This window comes from Gavia stellata, chromosome 1 (assembly GCF_030936135.1).
Source record: "Gavia stellata isolate bGavSte3 chromosome 1, bGavSte3.hap2, whole genome shotgun sequence".
Classification (NCBI taxonomy): Eukaryota; Metazoa; Chordata; class Aves; order Gaviiformes; family Gaviidae; genus Gavia; species Gavia stellata.
In genome coordinates, this window is record NC_082594.1 from 66829891 (window position 1) to 66841373 (window position 11483).

Below are 11483 nucleotides of genomic sequence, written 5' to 3' on the forward strand. Positions count from 1 at the left end.
CTTATCAGGGAAAGGTAAAGGCAAGTAGAGAGGGGCTGCAGTGGGTCTACAACAGCAGCCTCACTGGCAGGCGCTCCCGTGGGGATGGTCAGCCAGAGGAGTATGGAAAAGCACGCAGCCGCCTCCGTGCAAGGCGAGGAGGGTGAGATGAGGCTCTGCAGCAGCTCCTGGGCACAGGAGGTGCTTGCTGAGCTCCCCAGCACCCACCAGATGTGACCACTGGCAACAGCCCCCCCTTTCCCCAGCCAAGAAACTCCAGCTAGGACAGGTACAATGGGACTTGGTGGCCTCAGGGGACTGAGGAGAGCACAGAGAGCTTTTACTAAAGAAAGTTCAACACACAGTTAACCAAAGAGGATGGGAGGCTATATTAATTAGTTCTGCAGAAAAATCAAGGAGAGAAAAAGAAATACATAAGGTTATGAACTGGCAGTGAATAAAATCAAGCTTGATATTAGAAGGCTTTTAACTCCGAGTGAACTTCTGAAACAATGTCCCGGCAGAGATTGTGCAGGAAAAAATCTCCCACAATGCAGTTTTAATGCGGAGGTTAATTATTTGCTGAAGGCATTAGAGTCTGTGATGTGAGCTGCAACATCAGCCCTGGGTTGGCAGGGACTGGCCTTGGTGAGCCATGTGGTCTGCTTCAGCCCGGCTTATCTGCTCGGTGCTCACTGAAGCTGGTTTTAAAAACTGCAGTTGACGTAAAGTGAAGTTTTATTTGCGGATTTACCCATGAATGCTCAGATCAATTATACTTTGTTACAAGAACTGCATATTCAAATAATAGCTGGGAATTTATGACATGAAAACACAGAATGGCCTTTATGTTTCTAGCTCAGGTAAAAATATCACTTTTCCTCTCACCGGTTGTTGCTTTGACTGTAGAAATGGTCTTCCCAGGAACCTGCCTGTGCTGAGAGCCAAAAGCTCCTTGCAGCACAACTGCCATGGCAGAGCCCAGCCTGTGCATGCCAATGCTTGGACCCTTCCTCTCATCCTGTGCCAGGCAGGAGGGCCATCCCAGCTGCTGGGTGTATGGCACTGCAGCCCAGGGAGGTGCTCCCGTCTGCTCTGTACTTACACCTCCTTTCACAGACTGTGAGTCTGTGTGTTTGTGTGTCTGTGTGTGACCGGGATCCTGAAGTCAGGAAGAGTTTCCCATGCTCTCCTTCATGGCTGGGCAGTACAAACCTAAAAGTGAAAAAGAAAAATGCCATATCCATTCAGATACAACCCTACAGGGGAAATCCCATGCTTGGTTGCTTGGTTGCTCCAAAAGGTGATGGGATTTGACCAGTGCAGCTAAGCCTTGGCAGATGTTTTGTGGGGATGGTGTATGAAAGAGCCATGCCATAAAATTGATCTCTGTAGTTATCATCCAGCTTGTGCTTTGATATGGTACAAAGAAATGTTCATACTGTTCATCTCTCCCCATTTTGTGTTACAGTAAATGAAGGCTGAGGGGTGAGAGGAATACCCAAATCTTGGAGCAGCTCTCGGCAGAGCTGGCAAACCTGCTCCACCTTCAGCCGGAGCACTGAGAGAAGGGGCACTGTTGCACCACTAAGCAGGTTTTTTTGAGAGGTTTTTCATGTGTTGACATTGAGGCCAGGCTTTGCCCTCAGAGGTTTTGTTTTCTCTTGAGCAGCTGGACTTTAAACTTCAACATCTCTCGTGTAGCCATTTCTCTCAAGAGCTGCGGGAATGCAGTCAGGCGGCCATTAGGCTCAGAGGGTAACAATGGCAAGGTGCTCTTGGACAATATTGTTTCTTCTCTCTGCCCTTTTCCTTCAGACAGAGCAGACAGGTATGGCCTTTGTTTTGTTGCGACTTTCATTCTGATTTGTGCTACTGGTCCTCTAAACACACCAGTAATTTTGTGCCTTTTATCATGTTGACTTTGTAGCACAGGGTGACACCACTGAAAATTGCCTGTTCCTTATTTTCCTTACGTTTCTCCTGTTTTGGTTTTTTTCATATAGCTAAGTAAAAACTGTGGTAGGTCACTAAGGCAAGGTAATTTTGAAGTACCACCAATTACACCAGGGTGCTATTTAGTCTTTTCTTATCATTCTTAAAGAGTGTCCCAGTTATTAAAGAGAATTTTGTTATATATTTCTAGTTGCTGCTGAAATAAAAATAAGTCTTATGAAAGAGGCTAAGACGCACGCTTGTTATAGCTTGATTTGTCAATATTAAAGAGGAGCTGGGCAAGGAAGAAAAAGATGGTGACCGCTTAAGAAGGTCAAAACACCCCTGGCAGCAGCAGAAAGGCACTGCCAGTTACGCTGGATGCATCGGAACCACTGCACAGCAGAAATGTGCACTGGGGTGTTGGGTAATACTTTAAAATGCAAAACACAATCATGAAGCTTTTTCTCTTTTCTTTTTTAGTATCACATGCAAGCCTGTTACTTTATCAGATATCCTTCAAAAGCATAACTAAGTATTTGCATGCAGTTTCTGAATAATTTTGTTATTGCTGTCATTTTTTCAAATTCTAATGTTATTAATTATTTCAACCTATGTGTCCAGCAGTGCTGGGCCCCTAAGCACTGTATAAAATACAAAAAAAAACCCCAGTCCCTGCCCCAGCAGATTTACTTTCCAACCACAGAACTGACAAACACACGCTGACACACACAACCACATACTGCTAAATGTCAGAGGCAACAGGATCCAGCATGGCACCAGCCGTCTGGCTGACAGGCAAATTTTATTGTGGGCATCATTGGAAAGAGGAGTTTTAAGATCTGGTACCTCTCATGTCTTTGATCTCTCCTCCTTGTAACTCAAATCAAAAAGATTACGGTGTCTTCCACATAAAGGATGGTATATGATATAGCCCTCGTAACTTTGAGCATTGCTGAGTAGCTTTTATTCCTTCTCCTTAAGAGAGATTTGACTGAGAACTCAGCCATGTCACGGTTTTGCTTCTCAGCAAAAAAATCCCCATGAACTAAGACTGAAGGGCATCGGTTTGGATCCACCATCATAAATTAATACAAATGATTTTCACTGCTGCTGATGAGTCTGAAAGCCCCATGCATTCTTACAAAATAGCCTCTGCCTTTATGCTAATAGTTTTCCCCTTTCCCTGGCCATGCCACAGCAGCACTGCTCTGTGTGTCTGGTGCAGGAAAAAAATGTGTCAGGAAGGGCTTTGGATTCCCCCTGCTTGGGAGCAGGTCAGGGTCTCTGCAAAAGAAAAAGGTCATGACTCCTCAGCTGAGTTTGGGCTAAGAAAGTAGGGTTCTTTCGGTATGCAAGTTTAATGTGCCTGAAACTCTGAATGAGGCAAAAGATTTCTCTTCATGATTAAAATTGGATGTTTAATAAGATCTTTTAAAAAAATGGAAAAAAATGGCGAAAGTATATAAGGAAATGAATCTAAGTACTGATGTTAGCATTTTGTCATACAACATTTCAGTGTTTATATCAGCTGATGATGCGAACAAAGTTATCAAGAGACAGAAGCGTGCCAGTTCCCTACTTTTGGAGGAGGTCCTCCAAGGCAGCTTGGAAAGGGAATGCCTTGAAGAGAGATGTACGCGTGAAGAAGCAAGAGAAGTATTTGAAAACGATGAAATGCTCGTAAGTATTTTGTTTACCTGTGTGCATATTAAAAATTACTCCTTGGTCCTTTACTACCAAATACAGCCCCGCAGCCTGCTTCCTTTGTTTGGGTTTCTCCCCATGTGAAATCTTTGCACTTTGCACCTCAGCAGGTAGAAAGCAGGTGACTTCAGTGGTCAAAATGGAAATGCAGAGGTCAGCTCTGACACTTTTGAAGTCCCCTCCTGAAAATGATGTGTCCTGCACCTTATGTTGCAAAAGTATATGGCTGTTGTCCCGTCGTGGCCACACACAGAGAAATACAGCTTCAGCATGTCCTTAGGGACCAGGAGCGGCAAGGGGGTGTTGGGATGGAGGTCACTTCCCAGGCTGCTGCATGCCAGTTTTTCCAGGAAGCCATATGGCTAAAGGATTCAGCTGTTTCTCTCTTGCCTGCAAAGCATCTCTTTTCCTTTATAGTTTCTCAAGAAACAATAAAATAAGCAGGATGCAAACCCCCTCCCATCTCATGCAGATTTTGCTGGCAGGGCAGAATTTGCAGTTGTGCGACCGTGTAAATGTTAAACCATAGTATATATTCTCTCATATGTTTTTGTTTTATCAAAATATTTATGGAAGATTATATTATTTGAGAATTTACATCTAATATCCCCCCTTTTTTTTTTTCAGAAAATGTTTTGGGATGCCTACTACGGTAAGCTGGCCTCTTGATTTCTCTCCTTCATAGCAATATCCCACTATGAACATTATGATTCAGTCCAATGCTGGTTTTCTGAGAGTTTTTAGCAGTTTAGTCTACCAGAAACACCCAGTCATGTCTCCAGTAAAGCAGGAGGAAAAGTGTTGATGTGAAAGAATTAAAAAAGTAATAAATAGGAAAAAACATTTAAGATTGCAAAGTGAATAAAAGTTGAAGGTGAGTAGATGTTATCATAGTAAACAGGCTATTTCTTTTCCTGAACTTAAGGCTGTTATGAAACAACCTGGGACCTGAGGAAGTCTGCTTTGCTGATACAATAGAGCAGCACAGCTTTACCAGCAAAACCTGCCAAATAAATACAAACCTAGCACTTAAGCCTGAGTGAGATAAATAGGTGTTAAAAGCTACCAGACCATCTGCAAACTCCGGATGCTGGCACTGCATTATCCCTTGGCAGCCTTCAAGACACGAAATGAATCTGTAAAAGCTGAGGGGCTGATGTAACTAGATGCCTCCTGAAGAAGGAGCCTGGGGCATCAGCTTATGGTGACTATGCCTTACTCCTTCCCTCTTTTCTGCATGCTTCATCCTAAGTTTTTCTCTTGTTTTTAACTTAGCTTTTATTAAGTTCTAATCTTAGGTTTAGACAGTGGATAAGGAGGTAGCAAAACCAGCAGTTAGTATTAATTTTCTGCAGAAGCCACTAAAACACTGAGTCCAGGGAACCATTACACAGAAGAATCCCATCAGTGATACAAACGTTACAAAGAATGATGATAAGTATCTGGCCTTTCATTACTTCTGTGAGGGTAGGATTAACTTTTCCTAATTTCAGTCTTTGGATGTTTGTACTAAGCCTGTCATGCAGGCTTCCTCTCTAGTCTATGAAGAAAGAAGAGCAACCAGTTGAGAATGGTCCATCCAAACAAGCTTAGCCACAATCAGGACACATTACTGGCTTCGGCCTCAGGGGTGGCTTCCTTGCTGTAATTAAAAGCCATTAGATCCTGTCTTCCTCTTTCAGAACAGGAGTGTGAGTTTCCTTCTTTGCGATGTCTTTTCTAACATTTTGAAGAGTGTTACCATGCATGTCCATGGCTTCTTCCCTCCTCACTAAACAAACCAATTTTTTCATCCTGTCTTCCAAAGTCTCATTTTCTAGACCTCTGGTATGCAGGTTGCTTTCCCTCCATAGTCCAGGGTACAGTGGGTAAATCTGCACTGTGAATAAAAGAGGGCTGGGGTGAAAGGCTGAGTACCCACCTGACTGCTGGCTCACCCTTTGGCTCTGTTTTGTACTGCTCCACCTTGGTCCCTTTAAGTCAAAGCTGATGTAGTGGCATCTTGCTCTAGCGTGGATGTACACAGTCAGGGCACTTGGCCTGAGGCCACACTTGTCCCTGGCTCCCTTTTATTAACAGTATAAACATAGCTATTGATAACTTCTCTTTAAACATCATTTTCCAAACAGTTTTGTGCATGCCTTATAGTAGTCTGTGTTTTCCTAGCTCACCTAACGACAATGTCGTCTGAGACATTTCTATTCCATGATGTTCACTGATTCCCCACTAGCTCCCTTATCCTATTATTAATTGGTTTGGATTATTTGATCTTGAAAAATGCATGTTGGTTGTTACTTACCACCTTCTTATTTTGCTGGGTACTTACAAACAGTTTAGCCATTCCAGTAGCTTTCCAGCAACAGAAAGCATGCTGATTTCTCTGTAATTCCTTGAATCTTCTCTTTCCTCCTTTAATAAAGCTAGGCACTATGTTTACTTTTTTCCCAGTCTTACGGAACCTCACCTGACCCCAAACATTTTTTGAGACTTCCTTACCTGTATTTAAGCATGCATTTCAGAGGCTTGAAGCCATCTAACTTGCTTCAGGCTGTAAGTGCAGCCCTTCCCTAGCTCCAGCTACCCACCGCTGCTTCTGGAGGTCCTCACTCCTCGACTCTGCCTGCTCAGCTGTGCTGATGAGCCCCTCTAACCCACCCAAAAATCCTCCCAGGAGACCTAAATTGTGCTGGGGTATGCTGGTAGCACCTGACTGCAGGTGGTCTGAAGGCAGTAACTGCTTTAAGCCAGTATTTGAGTACAGCTAACACTCAAAGATACAGGTGCCCGTAGCCTGAGCAGGTGGTGGTTGGTGTTTTTTTCCCAGGACCAGGCAGAGTTTTCACCTTTCCATCCCTGACATCTGTTATGGCAGCCAACTGACTGAAGTTAACCTTTCTGATGAAATTTTAAATTTTAGGAAGGTTGCAGAGCACGTCCCAGGATAGGCTTTTCTGGCTTGCTGCCTGATCGCTCATGTCTACAATAAGCAGTTGTTATTTGGAGAACCTTGCCAAACTGTTTTGGAGTCTTTCCAGCGGGCAGCTTGAAGGGAACTGGGAGCTCTGCCTGGTGCTTCACCTGTAGTGAGGACATCCTCTGGTTTCAATGTTTGGTTCATCAGAAAGACTAAGCTTGCTAGTGTCCGAGCTGCTGTATAATAATTATACAGATGTGTGAAATCCCGATTTCCTCCTAGTTTGATGTTGCTCACTGTGTAATTTTGATGCCAGTTTTTTTTATCCAGTGTGTATCAACCTAACATGGGAGACCTAAAACATCAGTCTCATATTACATTTGTAAGGAGTACATGAGCTGTAAGGCACTGCTTTTCCCTGAAGCAGAGCATCTGTCTTCCAGAAGCAGGATCTGCCTCTGGGCACCTCCCAGCTTCTCTGTCAGGGGCTGCGGGAGCACCTCTGGAAGCAGAGACTTGGGCTAAAATTACTCCCGAGGAGCAGTTTGGTGAGGCGTAGCCCATTTCCTTCCAAACCTTTTTGCATCACTTCTCCGAGAGGCTCACGTGCCGGGAAGGGGGCTGCATAATTCCGGTCAGCGGTGGTGGTGACTTGTCCCTCTCCTGTGGCATTTCTGCAGGCGGCAGGAGGTGCTCGTCGAGCCCCTGCCAGCACAATGGCGTGTGTGAGGACAGCATTCGCGGCTACACCTGCACCTGTGCCGAAGGCTACGAGGGAGAGAACTGTGCTTTCGGTAAGGCATCGCCCGCTCTTCTGAGAAGCCCTATCTCCTCCTGTCATAGAGGGTCCCCAGGAAACTGTACGCAGCTCTCCCGTTATGGCTAGTTACCGTATTTTCGGTTAAAACACACAGTTCTTGGCAGAGCAGGGGTGTTGTGTGCTGCCTGTCTACTGAAACATTACGGCATCCCAAGGTTGCGCTGGCTGCCTCTTCCCACTGAGCCTCCCTTCTCTGGGGACGCAGCAAAAGGGCTGGAGCAAGCCCCTCTCACGGGTGGGCTCCAAAGGCAGCCCAGCCGCTGCCACCGGTGCTCCCCAGCTGCTGGTCCTGCTGCAGTCCCAGGTGGCTTCCCAGCCACCCCGGTGCCTCGAGGCCACATGCGCCCACAAGACAGTCCCTCAGGACAGAGGGACTCCGAAAACAAACCATTTTCAGTGGAAGTATAAAAGGCATAAAGCAAAATGGACGCTTTCTGGCACATAAACCACCCTGGGCCAGATCCTACGTTTTTACATCTGCCAGGTTCTACTTTCCAGCCCTTACATCAGTATTTCTGCTGGCTTGGAGATCCCCTGGGGTGGGAGACGCCCTGGCTGCCGCAAGGCAGGGTCATTTTCTATGTAAGGGGTGTGACGGGATAGAGACAGACCAGCTTCTTGGGGAGCACAGAAGGTGACACAGCTTGGACCAGTGCTGGGAACAGGATCTGCTCAGCTAAAGCCTTAAAGAGCGACTTCATGTGGGGTTTTTTGCTACTTCTACATCTATGAGCTAGATCCACCATCAAATGGCTGTTCCTCCTGTTGCTTTGTGCTGAAGTGTAAGTGTTTGCTCAGCTATGGAAAGTTGACTGAGTGTTTCAAAGGTGATTAATACTCCCTTTCTTTTTTTTCCTTATCTTTGGCAGCTGTTAATTTTATTTTTCTTAGCACGAGCATGAGAAATAAGAGCTATGCATTTGTTCTTGCTGAAAAGCAGAAGGTGTTAGCCTTTTTCTTCCTCAAGCAACACCTGCCTTCTTAACGTGTGCAGCAGTTCCCCCTGGCGCAGATACTTTGTGTTTCATTTAAGGGAGCAGAAAGAAAACCCATGGCATCCTTCCACGGGTTCACATGGAAGGCCTAGTTTGACCCTTGGCTACTAACGCTCCCCAAAACTCAGAGGTGCAGACAGTCTGGTGCAGGGAGGTGCTGGGTGAGCACAGTTTGCACCAAGTCGGTGGAAGCTGCAGAGACTCAGCTGTCTCCAATTTCTGTTTAACAAGGAGAGAAACAATGGCGGTGGGAAATACTACCAAGCCGGGGTCCCTACCCACCCGCACACACAGCGAGTAAAAATAAAATGCTTAGTAAAGAGGACTCAAGCTATCCGAGAATACTCCACTGAACTGTTCCCAATGCTTTTCCCCCACTTGTTCTGTTTAGCTAAAAATGAATGTCACCACCAAGCAAAGGAAGGATGTCACCACTTCTGCTACCCGGGAAGTAATTCCTACCGTTGTTCCTGTGCTGATGGCTATGAGCTTGGTAACGACAAAAAACAGTGCATTGCCTTAGGTAGGTGTGTGCATGGAAGTACAGGGGGCACATGCTCAGTGCTGGGGTGGGCAGGCCACCACCTGATATCCAGATGCAACCAGCCTACTTGGAGACTCAAGTAACGAGAATGTTACTCACTTTCCAAACTGGGCAGAAAAAGGAGGAATCTAGGGACCACCACCCAAGATGCCAGAGCAGTGGTGAAAGAAGTGGTATTTGATGTGAACATTTAAACATGGGTCTGCACAGAGGACTTGCGTCATCCTACATGTCACCCACTGGGCCAGGTTTTCCACTCCTACGCTCAGTAAATAGTAACCCACTGAAGACCTGTCTGTTTGGGGATGAGGTTCAATTGATTCGGATCAGGCACCTGAAAGTCTGATAAATGAAAGGCAACATTTGCTGCCATGTTAATTAGTTTGAAGCAGTCGCCCTCTTCAATTTTTTCAATCTCATGCTAGGTATCTCACTCAATCTCATCCCCTTATAAACCAGATCTACTAAAAACACAGTAGTATACTTAGCCCCTTGTCTGTATTAGCAAGCAGGGCAGCCAAATAGGGATTTAGCTCTAGAGCCACACTTCGGGTGATGAAGGCTTGATGTCCACACTCAATACATGCTGCAGGTAGGCTTTACTTCAGACTAGGTCTAGTTTGGTCCGGTGAACTAAGCACCCATTAGCTATGACAGTACGTTACGTGTGCTCCTGGAGGGTGTCTTCTGGTTTAGTTTCACCTGAGCAGTTTGTGTGACCCAAGACCATGCCACAAGGTGAACAGAAAGTGGGATAAATGCAGATTACTGGGAGATCCACTTGAAAAGCACACTCGTGATCTGAACCAGAACACAAAGGCACGCACATCTCTAGAGTGACAGCTTTAACAAGGAAAACCCAGGATTAGCTTTTCCAGAGCAGGCCACAGCTATCAGGTGATTTGGTGCAAATCAGATTCAGGATACAAAGATGAGGAAGCAAGCTGTGCTGATGGTTGGCTGGAGAGGAAGCCTCATTTCATTAGTTACAGACACAGTGAAATCTGGTCACCACAAGCCTAAGCAATGACCCAAAATGTTCATTGCTAAGCTATTAGTCTACAGCTGCCAAGCAAATTATTCCAGTTCTCACCAGCTGAGAAATTGTCCTTCCCCTTTTCCTCGGTACAAAAACCAAAACCCCAAAGTCAAGGTGGAAGCAATAAAATATTTGCAGGTAGCAGTTGTCTTAAAATGATACAGCATGCGGTTTTGATTTTTTTTTTTTTTTAATTCATTTGCTAGATCAATGTGCATGTGGCAGACTTCAAGACAGTTATAGTCTGATAAGTGAAACCAGGAAGAAAAGTGATGAGCGATTTCCTTGGCAGGTATTTCTAGCAATTCATGAAACCCATCACTCAACCTCACATGGACAGTGCTATCTATCATCTTTTTGCATCTTCTTAGGTTCTGCTGCTGAACTCAGAAGGGAGGGGCTTCTGTGGAGGAGTGCTGCTAAAAAGTAACTTTGTGTTGACTACAGCGGAGTGCGCCCTTCTGCACAGCCATTTTGAAATCAGGGTTGGTGCTGGTAGGTGATCAAACATGTTTTCTGATGTTGTACCACATTTTAGTATTGACAAGCTAATTTAAAAAAAAAAAAGCTTACTGAAATTTTTGCTGCATAAAAATATTGTTAAAGGAAACAAATCTCCTGTCATCTCATTTAAGCATCTCCGTTAAGGATCCTGAGTTCTAACTGCAGCTGCCTCATACCTCCCCTACAAGCCAAGCAGAGAGACAACTGCCTCTCAACTGCAGTTCAGAACTCAGCATCTAGGGATAAGCTAAACCAGGTGGATTTAGAGGTGGCTTTTGCTACATACCAAAATCCACTTCTCTCGTTGGGTATTTGTCCTTCCCTCTGAAACGATGCATGCTTCCACGCAGCATTAAAAAGCTGCAAAGATACCATTCCTAGTTTACCCTTACTGCAGCGGTTTCAAGAACGAACCCCTTTAGTTTCTTTACTGCACATATTTCTCAGCATGACTAAGCAGTTGTCAGTTCGCGTGCAGTTTTCAGTTCTCTGATAAATTATTTCTAAAAGCAGTGAAATGTCATCGCTTCACAGGTCCTAATGGAACAAGCGGAACTGAGGAGATAATGCAAGTTAAGGAGAAACACATACACATCCGGTATGATGAAGACACTGGTGAGAACAACATTGCATTGCTACAACTCCAAGAGCACGTTGAGTGCAACAACCACCAGCTTCCTGTCTGCATCCCCGAAAGAGACTTCGCGGAACACGTTTTAATTCCAAAACTGGCTGGTACAGTCGGTGGCTGGAGAATGGAAGGTGATGAACTTCAAGGTGATGAGTTTCAGGTTTCATACCTTCCTGCTGAGGACTGCAACCAAATACTCAACATAAGCCTCACAAACAGGCAGTTTTGTGGACACCTCCAGGAGGCCGTAGACAAAGGACTGGCTGGAGGAAGCTTTTTAGCTACCGAGTATAAGGGCACTTGGTTTCTGACAGGTATCCTGGGATCTTGGCCACTAGAAGACACTGATTGGGAAACACTTCTATTCACTAACACCGCGAGGTATATGATATGGTTTAAACAAAAAATGAAGTAA

General features: G+C 45.1%; 1 protein-coding gene across 1 annotated transcript; it reads left to right on the forward strand.

Annotated features, from left to right (window-relative positions):
* The first annotated feature begins 1743 nt into the window (after positions 1 to 1743).
* On the forward strand, positions 1744 to 11483 carry PROZ (protein Z, vitamin K dependent plasma glycoprotein). The gene is made up of 8 exons (XM_009820815.2): positions 1744 to 1810; positions 3434 to 3597; positions 4249 to 4273; positions 7216 to 7329; positions 8742 to 8873; positions 10140 to 10225; positions 10305 to 10428; positions 10972 to 11483. Exons 1-8 carry the CDS (start codon positions 1744 to 1746, stop codon positions 11481 to 11483), a joined length of 1224 nt encoding a protein of 407 aa, XP_009819117.2.

What these genes read in the sequence shown, in the direction of transcription:
- PROZ (XM_009820815.2), top strand. Translation starts at nt 1,744, where the DNA reads ATGGCAAGGTGCTCTTGGACAATATTGTTTCTTCTCTCTGCCCTTTTC. An exon ending in GGGAGAGAACTGTGCTTTCG is followed by an intron (nt 7,330 to 8,741) that starts GTAAGGCATCGC and finishes TGTTCTGTTTAG; the next exon opens with CTAAAAATGAATGTCACCAC. An exon ending in ATGAGCGATTTCCTTGGCAG is followed by an intron (nt 10,226 to 10,304) that starts GTATTTCTAGCA and finishes GCATCTTCTTAG; the next exon opens with GTTCTGCTGCTGAACTCAGA.